The sequence below is a fragment of the Podarcis muralis genome, chromosome 9, assembly GCF_964188315.1.
Source record: "Podarcis muralis chromosome 9, rPodMur119.hap1.1, whole genome shotgun sequence".
Lineage (NCBI taxonomy): Eukaryota > Metazoa > Chordata > Lepidosauria > Squamata > Lacertidae > Podarcis > Podarcis muralis.
This window is the reverse complement of record NC_135663.1, coordinates 81,368,496-81,387,413: the sequence shown is the minus strand read 5'-3', so window position 1 is coordinate 81,387,413 and position 18,918 is coordinate 81,368,496. Positions and strand designations below refer to the sequence as shown.

The 18,918-nt window shown below is 46.8% G+C and overlaps 1 protein-coding gene across 6 annotated transcripts in view; it reads left to right on the top strand.

Annotated features, from left to right (window-relative positions):
* The window catches only part of PEAK1 (pseudopodium enriched atypical kinase 1), an 88,305-nt gene that overhangs the window by 42,064 nt on the left and 27,323 nt on the right, over nt 1-18,918 (top strand). For 4 of the 6 annotated variants that reach the window (XM_077934568.1, XM_077934567.1, XM_077934565.1 and 1 more), the window contains exon 2: nt 5,130-8,354. In XM_077934568.1, coding sequence (XP_077790694.1) covers nt 5,239-8,354 — 3,116 coding nt within the window. In that variant the 5' untranslated portion in view covers nt 5,130-5,238. Of the gene's footprint in view, nt 1-5,129; nt 8,359-18,918 lie in introns of those variants that run through there. The other 2 variants (XM_028743023.2, XM_077934569.1) reach the window with 2 other exon arrangements.

Below are 18,918 nucleotides of genomic sequence, written 5' to 3'. Positions count from 1 at the left end.
AAAGTCTTATGATTAACAAATCAATGCAGCATCTATAATCTATAAAACAATTGTAACATTAACAAAACAGCAACCCAAAAATAAACTAATTAATATTTATTATGATTTATTCAATTTATATACCACCCTTTATCAAAAGATCCCAGGGCAGTGTACAACATTAAAAACACATTACAGAACATCAATGATAAAAACATAGTAAAAACATGGCAAAAGGCATACTGACAGAAAGCCTAATAATAAAATAATCCTATGCTCTCTCCACACCCCATTGCTCATAATACACATATTTTGTCTATTTTAACGTGGTGATCATAAAAGACTTAAGTTTTTGCACCTGTCTTAAAATTTGTAGTCCAATGGAAGGCATCATTTTGCCACAGTCTGATTAGTAGAAAACAGTGGTTCTAAAGATGTTGAAGCAAAGGCTGCTTTATCAAGGCAAAGAACACATACATATAAGCCAACCAGTCCTTTAAAAACCTTGTGAACTCAAATTCTTTGGTGGTTATGCTAGTGTATTCTCTAAGACATTTTAGTCTCCTGACACTGCTTTAAACAGATAAAAGCTTTTCAATGGCTACTTGAAAGCAGGTGATAGCCAAAGTAATATTTCTCTCAACTATCTTCCTAATTATCTTCAATATTTTGGGAAGCAATTTCTTAAATTTAAACTTTTGAAGCAAGAATACCGTATTTTTCGCACGATTGGACGCACCGGACCATAGGACGCACCTAGTTTTTTGGGGGGGAAATAAAGGAAAAAAATTTCCCTTTATTTCGCCCCCAAAAGCAGGTCAGGGAAACCGAACCAGGTCGAGGAACAGCGGGATAGTGGCGCTGCGCCTCCCTGCTGTCCCCCGAGCTTGTGGGGCTGGCTGATGTCTGCTTGGTGCGCGGGGCGCTCTGTTTCAGGGTGCGCCACCCGCCGGCCGGCAGGCTGCTATCCGCAGCTTGGGGAACCTTGCGGGGAACTGCTGCAGGGCTCCCCACGCTGCGGATGTATGCCTGGCGCGAGGGGCGCTCTGCTTCAGGGCGCCCCACCCGCCAGGCGGCAGGCTGCTATCCGCAGCTTGGGGAGCCTTGCGGGGAACTGCTGCAGGGCTCCCCAAGCTGCGGATGTATGCCTGGCGCGAGGGGCGCTCTGCTTCAGGGCACCCCACCCGCCGGGCGGCAGGCTGCTATCCAGAGCTTGGGGAGCCCTGTGGGGAACTGCTGCAGGGCTCCCCACGCTGCGCATGTATGCCTGGCGCGAGGGGCGCTCTGCTTCAGGGCGCCCCACCCGCCAGGCGGCAGGCTGCTATCCGCAGCTTGGGGAGCCTTGCGGGGAACTGCTGCAGGGCTCCCCATGTTGCGGATGTGTTCCCGAAGCGCCGGGCGCTCTGCTTTCAGGGCGCCCGACGCTCCGGGAAGCAGGCTGCTATCCGCAGCGTGGGGAGCCCTGTGGGGAACTGCTGCAGGGCTCCGCACGCTGCGGATGTCTGCCCGGCGCGAGGGGCGCTCTGCTTCAGGGCGCCCCTCACGCTGGGTGGCAGGCTGCTATCCGCAGCGTGGGGAGCCTTGCGGGGAACTCCTGCAAGGGTCCCCACGCTGCGGATGTGTTCCCGAAGCGCCGGGCGCTCTGCTTTCAGGGTGCCCGACGCTCCGGGAAGCAGGCTGCTATCCGCAGCCTAGACACGGCTAGCGGAGCACTAATCCCGAAGCTTGGGGCGTGCGGAGCTCAGCGCGCCCCAAGCTTCTGGGTGCCGGCAAGGTCTCCTTGACGGCTAGCGGAGACTTTGCCGGCACCCAGAAGCTTGGGGCGCGCTGAGCTCCGCACGCCCCAAGCTTCGGGATTAATGCAGTGCTCCGCTAGCCATGGGAGCTAGCTGGGTCTCCCACGGCTAGCGGATAGCTTCCTGAAGCCTGGAGAGTGAGAGGGGTCGGTGCGCACCGACCCCTCTCGCTCTCCAGGCTTCAGCGAAAGCCTGCATTCGCTCCATAGGACGCACACACATTTTCCCTTGCTTTTTAGGAGGGAAAAAGTGCGTCCTATGGTGCGAAAAATACGGTATATAGAACATACTTGCCTACCTTATATTCATATTGTTTTATACAGTAATTGTGTGCAATATTATCTTGTATGCAACAGCTAAAAGTAGTATGCATGTTCTACTGTCTTATAAGATTGTTTATGAAATAGTGAACCAAGACTTGCATGTGATATTATTATTATTATTACTACTACTACTATTACTACTACTATTACTATTGTTTAATATTATTATTATTATTATTATTATTATTATTATTATTATTATTATTATTACTCTGCCCATCTGGCTGGGTTGCCCCAGCCACTCTGGGTGGCTTCCAACACATGTGAAAACATAATAAAACATTACACATTAAAGGGCTTCCTGATACAGGGCTGCCTTCAGATATCTTCTAAAAGTTGTGTAGTTCTTTATCTCCCTGACATCTGATGGGAGGGCGTTCCACAGGGAGGGTGCCACTGCCAGGAAGGCCCTCTGCCTGGTTCTCTGTAGCTTCACTTCTTGCAGTGAGGGAACCACCACATTCATCTTGTGTTATACTGCAGCTCCATCTGGTGTTTGGTAGGAGTGGTTAAGTATAAAAATTAACAGTGTCACTTACTATAAAGCAATCTCGTATATATGCAGAGTGACAGATAAGTACCTGATTTCATTACCTGTACTTGCTGCATGCCACAGTGTGATAAAGGCCAACTGCCATTATATTCTGAACAGTATTGTATTTTGTGAAATCCAATTTAGTAATGTAGTTGTCAATTTACAGTAAATTTGTGTGCATTCCATAACATCCACACACAAGGAGACAGCCACTAAATCAAAATCAGAATAGTTTTTTCACTAAATAAAGTTTCTCTGCTCAAATGATATTCATTCAAATCAATCAAACAGATTTCTGTTTTTCCACACAATTCTAGACGTAAATAAGTTGATGTTTGGTTTTTTCCTTTGAGGTTAGTCATTACAAAAACAAATTGCAGTTAATTTTCAGATTGACTATTCTCTAAGGCAGCTTGCTTTGTGAGCAGCTGCTTAAAAGACAACTTGCTTGTAGGCTGCTCCATCCAATATATATTTGTACAAACAGCTTCTTATGTAGTTTCAGCATTTTTAATCATGTGATCAGAAGCAAAATGAAAGGAGACAATGATTTGGTTGAAAATCACTGGTACTACATGGGTGTCCCTCATACAGATAGTTGACACATGGAACAGCCTCCATGTGGTTGCATTTGAAGCAAGCACACAACACAACACACAATGTCGCTTAGCTACAAATCTCAGAGTTCTAGGAAGGAGGGACTGACTTAAGCAACTCTGAAAATTATAGCTCCTAGAGGGGAGTAGATGTTTCCTAACAACTCTCAGAAGCCTTAACAAACTACAGCTCCCAGGATTCTTTGTGGGAAGCCATAACTGTTTAAAGTGGTACAGTAACTACAGTGGTGCCTCGCAAGACGAAATTAATTCGTTCCGCAAGTCTCTTCGTCTTGCGGTTTTTTCGTCTTGCAATGCACGGTTTCCCATAGGAATGCATTGAAAATCAATTAATGCGTTCCTAGGGAAACCGCCTTCAGACCAGGTCCGGGGACAGTCTGTCCCCCGACCTCTTCTGAAGGCTGGGGGGGGGGGGACAAGGGCTTTTCTTCCCACTGCCAGCCTTCAGAAGGCTGTTCTGAAGGCTGGCGGTGGGAAGAAAAGCCCTTCTTCCCACCTCCCGCCCCGCAAGCTCCGGGGACAGGAGGGCTTTGCTGCCGACCGCCAGCATTTTAAAAGCCCCTGCTGTCCCGGGGCGATTTTAAAATGCTGGCGGGCGGGAGCGAAGTCTCCGCTGCCCCGAGGAGATTTTAAAATGCTGGGGGTCGGCAGCGAACGCTTCGCTCCCGCCCGCCAGCATTTTAAGATCGCCCGGGGCAGCGGAGAAGTCTCCGCTGTCCCGGGAAGGCAGGCGGGGGGAGCAAAGACTTTTGCCCCCGCCTGCCTTCAGAAGAGGTCCAGGACCTCGTTCCGATGCCCGGCGGCGGGGTGAGAGGTTCCCGCCCCCCCGCCCCGCTTCGGAGCAGCGTTCCGAAGCGGGGCGGCTGGGGCAGGTGTTCCCGCCCCCCCGCCCCGCTTCGGAGCAGCGTTCCGAAGCGGGGCGGCTGGGGCAGGTGTTCCCCCCCCCCCCCCGCTTCGGAGCAGCGTTCCGAAGCGGGGCGGCTGGGGCAGGTGTTCCCTCCCCCCCGCCCGGCTTCGGAGCACCGGGAGAAGCGATCTCCCCACAGCCCCTTGCTTCAAAAGAGGTCCGGAGGCAGCGGGGAAGAAGCGCTGCGCTTCCCGCTGCCCCTGGACCTCTTTTGAAGCAAGGGGCTGCGGGGAGATCGCTTTTCCCCGCAAACCCTTGCTTCAAAAGAGGTCCGGGGGCAGCGCGAAGCGCTTCCCGCTGTCCCCGGACCTCTTTTGAAGCAAGGGGCGGTGGGGAGAAGCGATCTCCCCGCAGCCCCTTGCTTCAAAAGAGGTCCGGGGGCAGCGGGAAGCGCTTCCCGCTGTCCCCGGACCTGGGGCTGCGGGGAGAAGATCGCTTCTCCCCGCCGCCCCTTGCTTCAAAAGGGAAGACCCGCTGTCCCCTGGGCAAGCTTCGTTTTGCGAAGCAAGCCCATAGGGAAATTCGTCTTGCGAGGCAACTCGAAAACGAAAAAACCTTTCGTTTTGCGAGTTTTTCGTCTCGCGAGGCGTTCGTCTTGCGGGGTACCACTGTACTTTAAAGTAGTGACTACTTTAAAGTACCATCTGCACTATAGGCTAACTAACTAGTGAGTTTATCAAATCGCACTTCTTGCTGGGATTATGTATTCCATGGTCATGTCAGGTTAGGGAAGGCTGATAAAGTGATGGTTTGTTCCTATATTAAAACACATTTTTTTTATCCTGCCCTTTCTCTGGGTTCTCTGTATACCTGTTTCATCTCACAATAACCCTCTGAAGTAAGTTTGGGTGAAAGATGGAAGGGTAAATAGAACTTCTGAAGTTCCTTCTTCTACAGGTTGAGAGACATAACCTCTTGAGTAGGAACTAACTTCTCATTGATCATTTATGACCATTTTTTCTTCTTTTTTAGGATGACTAGGATTTGATTACACAGACAAGATGAACAAGCAAGATAACAAATAAATGATCTTACCATGCATTGAACAACTTCTGAGAGTCAGGTGCTTAGCCCTGGGAAAATGTCTGCTTGCAATGCATTCACTGAACATGTCTGGAAACCTGGTGAATGTAAAAACTGCTTCAAGCCAAAAAACTTGCACCAACTGCCTCCAGCTTCTGAAAAACCTCCCGTCTCTACAAATCTAAAAATCAATGCAAGTCACAGCAACAACCAACGTACTAAAAATACAGGAAATTTTCGACCTCCTGTGGCAAAAAAACCCACTATAGCTGTGAAACCCACCATGATGACAGTAGATGGACAGGGTATATGTGGCGAGGTCAGCCCACAAGATCTTTGCGAGAACAAGCCAATTGCAGGCTGGAACCAAAATAGGACTGTCTTGAAAAAAACACCACATAACAATAATAATAATGAAGAAGAAATTGAAGGTTATGGTCATGTTCATAGGCCTTATGGGAATAGTGATGGTGTAGGTAAAGCTCCAAGCAACAATAATGGACTGACAGAAATGTTGAAGGAAATTGCAGGCTTGGACACGTCGTCTTCTCTAACAGGAAATGAAATTAATTCAAGGGAAGCATTCTTGGGAAGAATAAACAATTGTTATAAAAAGTCATTAGAAAGAAAGGTCCCTCCAAGTTGCATGTTGGGTGCCATGAAGGATTCGCAAAATAAGCATGTTGTTCTGAGTGGAAGCACTGATGTAATAAGTAATGAAGGTGGTCGTTTCTGTTACCCAGAATTCTCCAGTGAGGATGAGAGTGAGGATGATCTGCTTTTTGGCAGTATGCATGAAGACCATGAGAGCTGGGATGAAAGTGATGAAGAGCTGCTGGCAATGGAAATTCGCATGAGGGGACAGCCACGCTTTGCTAACTTTAGGGCTAATACACTATCACCTGTCCGATTTTGTGTTGACAAAAAATGGAACACAGTGCCTTTAAGGAACAAGTCTCTCCAGAGGATTTGTGCTGTGGACTATGATGATAGCTATGATGAAATTTTGAATGGTTATGGAGATGACACTGTGATTCTTTATGGGCAAGCAAGCATGCAAAGCATAGTGTCATCTGATTCCATGTCTCCTGACTCTTCTTTGACTGAAGAGTCTCGCTCTGGGACAGCAAGCAGTTCTTCTCAAAAGCTCTGCAATGGTGGATTATCTCCTAGCACTCCTAAAGATATCAAATTAATTGAGGAAGAATATAAAAGGTTTTGTGATGATCAGCAATTGACAGTTGTAACTAAAAACCCTCAAATTGCTACCAAAACTTTGGAGACTCATAAGGCTGTGCTTGCCCTTAGGTTGGAAGAAAAGGATGGCAAGATTGCTGTTCAAAGTGATAAGCAAGAATGCTGTAGTCCTTCAAGTATGCCAAGTCAAGCATCAGCTGCATGTTTACTCCCCGTTGAAGAACAAGCAAAACCTTATAGGGTAGTAAACATGGAACAACCCATATGCAAGCCATACACTATTGTGGATGTATCAGCAGCCATGACCCATGAATGTATAGAGAATCGAACGAGAAGCTGTGATTCAAAAAGTACCCTATCTAATCCAAATTCACACGATACTCTAAGTACAAAGGTTGCGCCTCATTCTGTATCATCTGGGCAAGTGAACACCAATCTTAAAAAATCTAGTGCAGTCAGATACCAGGAAGTTTGGACTTCCAGTACAAGCCCACGGCAAAAGATTCCTAAAGTGGAACTAATTCCCAACACACCAGGACCTTCTGTACCTTTGAGGAAGAACATTCACAAATCTGCTCCTGCTTCACCTACATCAACCAATATTTCTACAAAAACAATTCCTGTTAAATCTCCTAACCTGTCTGAAATAAAATTCAATAGTTACAATAATGCTGGCATGCCACCCTTCCCAATCATTATTCATGATGAGCCAACGTATGCTAGAAGTTGTAAGAATGCAATCAAAGTTCCTATTGTAATCAATCCCAATGCATATGACAATTTAGCAATCTATAAAAGTTTTCTAGGGACTAGTGGAGAGCTCTCTGTAAAAGATAAAACCACAAGTGTCATCAGCCACACATATGAAGAAATAGAAACAGAAAATGCCGCTCTGAAAAACAGCAAATCTAGCAAATCTACTGAACTCTCCCAGGCTAAAGGGTTAACTAATAGCTCTGAGAGAAGACTGGGCTCTGTGGCTCAGAAGGTTCAGGAGTTCAACAGCTGTCTTGGCAAAGGTCTGACTTCATCCAAAAGCTCTGATCACAGCTCCCCAACAAAAATACCAAGAACTCTTCATGATCCTGTGGCCAAAACAGAAGAGACACAGGAGATATGTAGTGGAAGTAGGGAAAATGCCTGTACAGTACTATCACAAATTGTGGCTTCTATCCAGCCTCCACAGTCTCCCCCAGAAGTACCTCAGACTGGACCCAAGTCTTGCAGTGCGGAAGAATTGTATTCTCTGCCTCCTGATGCAGACACAGGTGAAAGTGTCCCAGTGCGGCCCAAATCTCTCTTTACCACACAGTCGAGTCCTGAGAGTGAAGCAGGAAATTCCACAGAAATGGTGCCTAAGGAAACCCTGTCCAAGTCACTAGTTGCCTATTCCTCAAAGCCAGTGGCTGCCTCCCAGAATACCACAAATCCCAAAACTGAACAGACTCCCCCATTTCCTCCTCCTCGTTCCACGTCTTCACCATATCATGCCAGCAAAGTGTTGCAAAGACATTTCAGCAATTGGACCAAACCCACGAGCCCCATAAGATCAACAGAGGCTGAATCAGTATTGCATTCCGAAGGTAGACGAGCTGTTGATGCAAAGCCCAAGCGTTGGATATCATTTAAGAGCTTCTTTCGTCGCAGAAAGACCGATGATGAGGAAGAGAGAGAAAGAGAAAAGGGGAAACTGGTGGGTCTTGATGGAACTGTCATTCATATGCTTCCACCTCCTCCTGTTCAACGGCATAATTGGTTCAGTGAGTCCAAATCAGATTCAAGTGAGAAACCCTCAATTGTGTTTATGTTTAAATGTGAACAAGCAAAGATGGAGGCAAAATCTGATCGAAACAAGACTAAAGTAGAGCCAGCAGTTGAAGTTGTGGTATCCGAAAGAGACGAGAGGGAGAAGTCTTCAGAGGTATTGGAAGAAAAGAGCCATTCTTCGCCACCTAATATTCCAAAGGAAATTCTCAGGTAAAAATAGATAAAGGTTTCACTTGACAGTTTATGCACCTTGCTATATATTTCCAAAAGTGAGAAATTTAAAGGCTGCTAAATAAATGTACACATAATGTTTACAATTCATTAGACAGCCATTTCCATTAATGATAATGCCACAAAGTTTTTGGGAATCTATTTATTAACACTGTGTTCCTTCACACCAGTGTTCAGTAGATTTGGTGGAACTGCCTAAAACTCCATTTGTGTATGGAGAATAAAGTGCAGAGAGACTCCACATGGAACCCTAACCCTCCCCTTTCATGCCAGCCTCACATCAGGTGCAGTGCAGCATGTGGAGCTATTTATGAGAAGCACCCCAGCACACACGGTGCTCATAAGAGAGCTAGGAGTAGTGGCCCAACATGGGCAGGAGGATGGAGAGGAGTGTGTCAGTTAATTTTCTCAGCAAGATGATGATGATGGTGATGAAGGATTAAATGGCAGGGGTATATGCATCAGTATATAGAGCCTCTTTCTTGTCTGTACACAGGGAGCAGAACCGTGGCCTAACTTGCTGGGGAGGGGCGGGAACCATGAGTTTTGGCACCTTGCAGACTAATTTATTATGTTATAAGCTTCCATGATTAGTGTTCACTTCATCAAATGTATAAAGAGGCTTTGCATCTGATGAAGTGGGCTCTGTTGCGAAGACATCTGAGGGCAGCCCTGTCCCTGGTAGTTTTATTATGTTTTTATATGTACTGGAAGCCACCCAGAGTGGCCTAAAATTATTGTTAAATTATTATTACTATTCAGACTGACGGAAAGTACCCCATGAAGCACTCAGGAGTCAAGCTGTATTTCAAGTAGACTTTCTTCAAGTTGCAGTCTTGCATCATCATAAAGCAATCTTCTTACATCCAGGAATCATCATACACAGGAGGGATCACATACACGGGAGAAGCCAACAGGGGGAGTCAGCCATACCTACAGTGGTACCTCGGTTTTCGAACAGCTTAGTTCATGAACAACTTGGAAATTGAATGCTGCAAACCCGGAAGTAGGTGTTCCGGTTTGCAAACTTTTTTCGGAATCCAAACTGTTCCGTTTTGAGTGTTACACTTTCTTTTTCAGTGCCACACTTCAGTTTTGAGTGCCCCCACTCCTGCTTGCATGGGAGTAGGAGCTGGATGGGGTAGCTCAGCTGGGGAGCACAAAGCCTCCATTTCCCAGCTGAGAGATCCAGTAGAAGCTGGATCGGACTGCTCAGATGGGGAGGTGCAGGCTCCGTCACACTTTCCAATGAGGGGTTCTTGGCTGGGGGCTCCTTTAAACTTCTCCTTTGAGGGGAAAAGTTTAAAGGAGCCCCCACCTCAGCATCAGAGCCCATGCACCACCTGAAAGCAGCCAGGCCGAATAGTTGCTGGGGTGGCGAAGGTGGAGGTAGCCTAGCAGCTGCATCTGAGAGCCCCTAAACTTCTGCTGAGGCAGCTGTCAGGCTGTCTCCACATTGCCACACGATGCTCCTTTAAACTTCTCTATTGAGGTGAACGCAGCCAGTGATGGAAAAGTGATGGAGCCTGCGCCTCGCCAGCTGAGCAGCCCCAATCCAACTCCTACTCCCGTGCAAGCAGGAGCAGGGGCGGAGATCTTTCAGCTGGGAAGAGGAGGCGCTCTTCAGCTGAGCTGCCCCATTCAGGGGCAGAGGAAGGGGATGTGGTAGGTGCAGGCTGCCCTGGGTGTCACCACTGAGGGGGGTGACAAAATGCCAGGCGGCACTCACCGCGGGACCTGCAGGGGGTCTCTCCTTGGAGAGACACGGTGGCTTGAGCGCACACAGGCTCCGCGCTGCCCAAATGGTCCACCCACTGCCTCCCCCCCCAGCTGTAGGGCGGTTGAGTGGGAGGAGGCAGGTAGACTCCAGAGGCCCAGCAGTGCGCCACACCCCTGGGCACACCACCCCAGGCACCCGAGTGGCTTCCTCCGCCGCTGGCCCCATCCAGCTCCTACTCCCGTGCAAGCAGGAGTGGGGGCAGGGATCTCTCCGCTGGGAAGTGGAGGCTTTGTGCTCCCCAGCTGGCATTCAAAATTAAAACTGAAACTATCCAGAAAACCACAAAGCCAACAAAGTTGCAACTCATGAAAAAGCAGCAACACCACAAACTGAAAAAAACAAACCAACCACAAGTGAATCAAAATCACAAGAAAACATAAAACAACACTGACCCTAACCCTAATTCTAATCCTTACCCTAACACCAACCCAATCCTAAAATTAACCCTAACCCAGAAATGGTCTTGTTAAATAGTGAAATTCATGTTAAATTGCTGTTTTAGGGGTGTGTGTTTTTAAAAGTCTGGAAATCCATTTTGCGTTACTTTCTATGGGAAAGCGTGCCTTGGTTTTAGAATGCTTTGGTTTTAGAACAGACTTCCGGAACGGATTAAGTTTGGGAACCAATATACCACTGTATTTATCCTAACTGGCTATAGATCAGTTAGGCAATGCCCCACCACTCATGATGCTGACTCATACCGCCTGAGTCAGCATTTCCACTTCACACAGTGTTAACTCCTTGATACCCACAACACTCCCAACAGGCTCTGGTCCCCAAAAGCTTGTGGCATAGTAAATTTGTTGGTCATTATAATGTCACAATACTCTTTGTTATGTTTTGCTGCAACAGACTAACATAACTACCCCGCTGGAAATGGTAATTTAAATTACCATGTTTTACTGAAATAAGACATCACAGAAACTGGTTTTTAACCTTAAAACTGATTTTTAACCTTAAAACAGGGGTCTGCAACCCGTGGCTCTTTTACACCTTTGCTGCGGCTCTGGGGCGGATACTAGCGAGGGGAGGAGGCGCATTGTGCGCCCCGACACTCCCCACTGTGGCGGGTGCTATACTGGCTGTGACGTCGCATGGGGCGGGGGGGGGGCGTTAGTCACGCACCGTCCCGACGTCGCCTTCCCGCCCGCTGTCAGATCGCGGCTCCGGAGATATATTTGTTTTAAATGTCGCAATGGTTTTGCGGCTCCCAGGTTTTTTTTCTTCGGAAACGGGTCCAAGTGGCTCTTTTTGTCTTAAAGGTTGCAGACCCCTGCCTTAAAATATCAGTACAAACACTGAGATATGCTTGAGCATTTTCCATCCGAAGTTGGATGAACCCAGTAGAGTAAATGTATATAGTATTGCACGCTTAGTGTTTGAAGTAACTTATTTCTAGAAATTATTATCTGTGCAAATAGAATCAGAACTGAATAACCTCATGATACTGCACTTATATTTATGGGGTGTATATTCTTGCCATATAGTTTTGTTACCTGTGTATGCTATATTTGTTATACTTTGAGTTGTCAGATTTTTTTTTCCATTCATTGCTACTTTAGGGGAAGGGGAAAAAATATGTGAAATGTAAACTGCAAATCTTTAACATTTGCAGCCTTCACAATTCTGTCTTACAGTCGTACCTTGGAAGTCAAACAGAAACCATTCGGGAAGTCTGTTTGATTTCCAAAACGTTCGGAAACCAAAGCACAGCTTTGATTGGCTGCAGGAAGCAGCTGCAGCCAATCAGAAGCCCCATCGGATGTTCGGCTTCCAAAAATAGTTCGCAAACCAGAACAGTCATTTCCGGGTTTGCGGCATTCGGGAGCCAAAACGTTCGGGAACTAAGCTGTTCCAAAACCAAGGTACAACTGTACTTGGATTAGCTTTGAGGCAATCATGTCAGTTTTTATTGAGTTTTCATAGCATTACATCCATGAGTAAACAAAACAGAACCAATAACAAACAATACTGGGCTACCACATAAAAAAGGAATACATCAAAACAAGAGGTAAATATCATATACATCACTTCTAACTTGAAAATCAAACGACATAAACTGAAAGTAAATCTTCAGGTGGCTTTCCTGCATGCCATCAGGAACATAGGAGTGGTGGCGATCCTTCCCTTGGTACCGAGGATCAATTAGCGGAACAGGCAGGGGCTTCTTGCTAATCTTCACATCTTCTCTTCCCAGCCTGGGACAAGGGCTCTTACCATTTACTGTTGCACTTGTTAGAGCAGAGTCCAGATCCTTTTCACACATAAGGAAATAAAACAAAACAAATTTCTTACTTTGTCCTTGGAGTTGCCTTCCTTCTTTCTGCATTTCTTGATTGTCCAGCCTGAGACGGTGCTATTGCAGACTTGAGCTGAGGAGAGGTGCTGGGGGGGAGTGCCAGGGACTGGAGCTCTTTCAGCATGTTGTCAGGCTGCTGGTTCACCCACAAGCCGTGTTTTGCCTTTGTGCTGGACTGTCAACTTTAAAAGGAAGCCCTGTCGATATACTGTGCCCACTTCTTTTAGTGCTGATGTGTAAGGGTGGAGAGCTGTGGCCAGGCTGATATCCTGGAATATTTCAGTGGTAGCTTCACCATATTTTAGGTTTCTAACATTCTGTAGTGCTCTGAAAATTGAGCCTTTGAGTCTATAGTGTTCAAAGCAAATTAGCATAGTTCTGCTTCTGCCTCCCCCATGTCCTCTTTCTGTGTCATTGGAGGACAGTGGCATGTTAAAATTCAGGGAGAATAGCCAGTCAGTAATGAATTGAACCATGTCCCCCTCTTCCTGATTCTCTGGTAGGCCTCGTAGACCAAAATCTTTGCCTCCTATCCCTTTCTGATTGTTCCTCCAGCTTCATAGGTAAATCTTCAGTCATTTATAAAACCTGGATCTCAGACAGGTTGGTTAGAGCAAGATTGTGTGCATAAGTTACTGTTTTAGAAATAACTGACAATTCATTAGGTAGCAAGCACAGAAAGTCATTCCCCTGGGCTCTCTGGAGCCCTGGGGGACTTAAATGGAGATATGGAGGGACAGTTGGGGGCTAGCATTCCCCTTAAAACCTCTGATGAAGTTGGAGGGTGTCACGTGAACCCACAGACATCTTTAAATGCCTGCTTTGGTCTTAGACGGAGTAATAAGTAGACGGAATACTTTGCCAGGAAAGGGGAGGCAGGATGCTGGATTTTATTGGGACTCAGTCAACAACCATGTTTGCTGTGGATCTCCTTTGATTTCAGACAATTGGGCCAAAGTGAAAAGGCGCCCCAACTGACATGATGTCAACAAAAGCTGTTGGAGACTGTTGGTGTTTAGTCGTTTAGTCGTGTCCGACTCTTCATGACCCCATGGACCAGAGCATGCCAGGCACTTCTGTCTTCCACTGCCTTCCGCAGTTTGGTCAAACTCATGCTGGTAGCTTCGAGAACACTGTCCAACCATCTTGTCCTCTGTCGTCCCCTTCTCCTTGTGCCCTCCATCTTTCCCAGCATCAGTGTCTTCTCCAGGGAGTCTCCTCTTCTCATGAGGTGGCCAAAGTATTGGAGTCTCAGCTTCAGGATCTGTCCTTCCAGTGAGCACTCAGGGCTGATTTCCTTAAGAAAGGAGAGGCTTGATCTTCTTGTAGTCCATGGGACTCTCAAGAGTCTCCTCCAGCACCAGAATTCAAAAGCATCAATTCTTCAGTGATCAGCCTTCTTTATGGTCCAGCTCTCACTTCCATACATCACTACAGTGGTGCCTCGCAAGACGAAATTAATTCGTTCCGCGAGTTTTTTCGTCTAGCGAATTTTTCATCTTGCAAAGCATGGTTTCCCATAGGAATGCATTGAAAATCAATTAATGCGTTCCTATGGTCAAAAAAAAGTCCAAACAAAGCCAAATTTGGTACAACAACAGTTTATTAAGTGCTCTTTAAAGTCACACATACTGTAAAGAGAATTTCAAAAATTTAAGGAACAATAAATTAAGTTTCTAAACATGACAGAAAAACATTTAAAAATCAACAAAGTGCACAGCACATACATTTTCTAAGACTCTGGGGGACCACTCGAATAAGGCTCCTCTTCCACTCTTTGCTTCTTGCTGAGGAACCTGTCCATGGTCTGCTGCTTCATCCGCCTTTTCAGCAGCTCCCTGAAAGCCAACATGACCGTCGCATCAAAAGTGATCGCCTGGTCATGTGCCATGTGCTAGTTAGGGTGGTGCCGCTGTGCAAAAGCCTGCACCTCCTTCCACTTCTGGCAAATGTCCCTCAGTTCTTTGGAGGACAGCCGTTCCTCAGTTGCTTCCTCCTCTTCCAGCGAGGCCTGCTCCTGCGCAACCTCTGCCTGCAGTTCGACCAGCTCCTGGGTGGTCAGCTCGTGGTCATGCTCCTCCACTAGCTCGCTGACGTCCTCCTCTGTGACCTCCAGGCCCATGGTCCTCCCCAAGGCAACAATGTCCTGCACCACTGTTGACTCTGGTGCATCAGAGTCACTTGGTGCCACACAGTCTGGCCACAGGCTGCGCCAAGCGCAATTCAAATTTCTCTGGCTGATCCCGTTCCAGGCCGTGGTGATCATCTTCAAGCAGGTGATGATATCAAAGTGGTCCTTCCAGAATTCCCGCAGGGTGATGGTGGTGCAATCAGTCACCTCGAAGCATCGCCAGAAAAGCTCCTTGGTGTAGAGTTTTTTGAAATTGGCGATGACCTGCTGATCCATCGGCTGGAGCAGTGGCGTGGTGTTAGGCGGCAGGAACATGATTCTGATGAAGCTGAACTCCTCCAGCAAGTCCACCTCAAGGCCTTTAGGATGAGCAGGAGCATTGTCCATCAGAAGCAAAGCCTTCAGCGGCAGGTCGTTGTCCAGCAGGTACTGCTTGACAGCAGGGCCAAAAGCAAGATTGACCCAGTCCACAAACAGCACACGTGTGACCCAAGCCTTACTGTTGGATCGCCACATGACACTCAGCTGCTCCTTGTCGACCTTGTGTTTTTTGAAGGCCCGTGGGTTCTCCGAGTGGTACACCAGCAGGGGCTTGATCTTCAGGTCGCCGCTTGCGTTGGCACAGAAGAGCAGGGTCAGACGGTCCTTCATGGGCTTGTAGCCAGGCAACTTGGCCTCCTGTGTGATGAAAGTCCTTTTGGGCATCCTCTTCCAAAACAGCCCGGTCTCGTCGCAGTTGAAGACCTGCTGTGGAACGTAGCCCTCCGCCTTCACAGCCTCCAGGAACTCCGCTGCAAAGTCTTCAGCCGCAGGAACATCAGAACTGGCAGCCTCTCCATGCCTGACCACGCTGTGGATTCCAGATCTTGCCTTGAACCGGTCAAACCAGCCTCTGCTTGCCTTGAAGACTTCTGGCTCGCCTGAGGTTCCTGGCTGTTCCCGGATGAGGTCAGCGTGCAAGGCCTTGGCCTTCTCACAAATGACGGCCTCAGTCACTGTGTCCCCTGCACGCTGCTTCTCTTCTAACCAGATGAGCAGCAACTTTTCGACCTCCTCCAGAACAGCTGGGCGGTTCTTCACGATCCTGGTGACTCCCTTGGCTGCATCAGTCGCAAGGATCTTCTCCCTCATCTTCAGGATGATGCCGATGGTCGATGGGTTCCTGCCGTACTCCCTGGCGAGGTCTGTCACACGCATTCCACCGTCGTGCTTCCAGATTATCTCCTTCTTCATTTCCAGCGTCACCTTCTCCTTCTTCTTCCTCCGCAGCAGCAGTCTTCTTGGGTTCCATTGCAGCACAGCTCCTACCTTCGTAAACTCAGAAAAAGGGGGGGGGATCAGCAATTCAAACCCAGAACCAAGTCCTTGGATTCCAAACACCCAACCCAAAATCCAAAAACCCCCAAAAAAGTTTTGGAAGTTTAACTTACGAAATGGCTGCAAATCACCAAAGTCTTCAAAATCCTCAACTGTTCCCCCAGCCACCCACCCACCACACAGAAATTGCAAATCCCTCCCCAACCGTTCCCCCAGCCCCTCCCCAACTGTTGCAAACCCCTCCCCAACTGTTGCAAACCCCTCCCCAACTGTTACAAACCCCTCTCCAACTGTTCCCCCAGCCACCCAGCACAGCACACAGAAATTCAAAACCCACAAATATTTTTTTTAAAAAAACAGCAGAGTGGCCCAATGGTCACAGAAAACCATAAAAAAAAATTTTAAAAGCCACACAAGCTTCCAGATTCTTGCAAACCCCTCCTCAACTGTTCCCCCAGCCAGCCAGCACACAGAAATTCAAAACCCACAATTTTTTTTAAAAAAAACAACAACATGGCCCAATGGTCACAGAAAACCACAAAAATGCAGAAAAAACCACACAAGCTTCCAGATCCTTGCAAACCCCTCCTCAACTGTTCCCCCAGCCAGCCAGCACACAGAAATTCAAAACCCACAAAAAAATTTTTAAAAAAACAACATGGCCCAATGGTCACAGAAAATCATAAAAATTCAAAAAAAAAAAAACCCACACAAGCTTCCAGATTCTTGCACACCCCTCCTCAACTGTTCCCCCAGCCAGCCAGCACACAGAAATTCAAAACCCACAAAAAAATTTTTAAAAAAACAACATGGCCCAATGGTCACAGAAAATCATAAAAATTCAAAAAAAAAAAAACCCACACAAGCTTCCAGATTCTTGCACACCCCTCCTCAACTGTTCCCCCAGCCACCCAGCACACAGAAATTCAAAACCCAGAAATTTAAAAAAACAACAACAACATGGCCCAATGGTCACAAAAAATCATAAAAATGCAGAAAAAAACCACACAAGCTCCCAGATTCTTGCAAACCTCTCCCCAACACCAAGTCCTTGAATTCTAAACACCCCAACCCAAAATCCAAAAACCCCAAAAAAAAGTTTCAAAAGTTTAGCTTACCAAATGGCTGCAGAAGAAGTTTTGGAAAAGCTTCAAAAATTAAGCAAAGTCTTTAAAAAGCTCAAAAAGGCTACCACACCACGTGCTATGTGTTACTCCTCAAAGTCAAGTCGCAACTGCACCTCTTCAAGCAATGCACCCTGGGTTTTAACGGTTTTAAGAAAAAGGAAACAAACTTGCAAGACGTTTTCGTCTTGCGAAGCAAGCCCATAGGGAAATTCGTCTTGCGAAGCAACTCGAAAACGGAAAACTCTTTCGTCTAGCGAGTTTTTCGTCTTGCGAGGCGTTCGTCTTGCGGGGCACCACTGTACTGGGAAAACCATAGCTTTTACTACTATATGGACCTTTGTTGGCAAGGTGATGTCTGCTTTTTAAGATGCTGTCTAGGTTTGTCATTGCTAGGTTTGTCATTGCTTTTCTCTCCAGAAGCAGGCGTCTTTTAATTTCATGACTGCTGTCACCATCTGTAGTTGGAGACTATTCGACTGTTAATTGAAGGTTTGGAAAGATGCTAATTTCTGCTGCGATGGGATTTTTAAAGAGCGGAATAGACAGTTTCCATGTATTATTTCCTTCTCAAGGGTTTTTGTAACTACCCTCCTCTTAGCAATTGCAAGAGAAATTCCCTGCATCTCTCTTGAATCCTCCCTTTGTCCATGAGCTCAGAATCCACACACAGACCCCAAAGTGCCCTTTTAATCATGTTTACATTTTGTAGAAACAAAATGCAGATTTAGATGGTGTTCATGTTCTGTTTTAGACTGTGATTTAGGATTTGCCATCCTGTTTTAAGCAAAATCTGTGCCTATGTAACCCATATGGGTTAATTAGCACAAGAACTAGAATATTACAATTTAGCAGTCAGATAGTAAGAGAGTCCTTGACTTGGGACCAGGGGTGGCTGGAGTGATGCAGAACTGAGACTGTAAAAGACCTTTTAAAACTTTCTACCTTCTGGAAATCCTTTTGCTTAGTCTGCTTAGAAACCTGTGACAATTGTCACAAAACCTTTGTACATTGCAGCAGATTTGGGGAAAATCACTCTGGATCAGGATAGAACATTGGTTGTGGTTTATCAAGCCACCGTCAGCTGGTTTGAGGTGGAATGTAGGAAGAAAAATGGTAACTGGTTCACTGGTTCAGTGATTGGGCCCATCGCATACAATCTTTGGGGCCGTATGATGTGACATGCACTGCCCTGGTATTGGGCGGATTGCTCCTGCAGGACTTGGCAATGGAGATGCCTGCCCAAACTCTCAATAGATCTCATGATCTTGTAGGATGTGGGGAGGGAGAGAGCACAGGTGACTGGAAAACTGCCTAAGAAGGAGCAAGGGTAGCAAACATGTGCAGGGTGCCGATCAAGTGCCCTTCCCTCCAGCTAGCACTTCAGTTGGGGTAGCAAGTTTGGCAACAAATGCAATAAAGCAAAGGTCCTCGCCCCACCTCTTCCTTGGCATCTGCTTTTTTCTGCTGTCATCCCTGCAGCTACTTTATGTATTTAGGACTCTGGCAGGCAGAAGTTTTGCCATTGCGCATTCTGAAGTCTTCATTGAAGCCTTGTCACTTTCAAACATGCAAATGAAGAGAGAAGTCTGTCGGTTGCTGATGACACAATAATCTTAGTTCTGTACCAAGAACCTTTTCTTTACTATTGTTTCTAGGAAGACTGAGCATTTGAAGTCTGTCTGAGATCAAAGGTCATCTATTCCACTAACAGAACTAACTACCTCCCCCTCCTCTCAGTCAATCAGTGCTTCTCTTGCATATGTGGTTTCAGGAGGAATAGCCAACAAACATCAAGAACAATATTATAATATAAATGTTTCTCTCCTTTTTTCTATAGAGATAATGGAGGGGTGCATGATGTTATTCCTTTTTGTCCTAACAGGAACCCT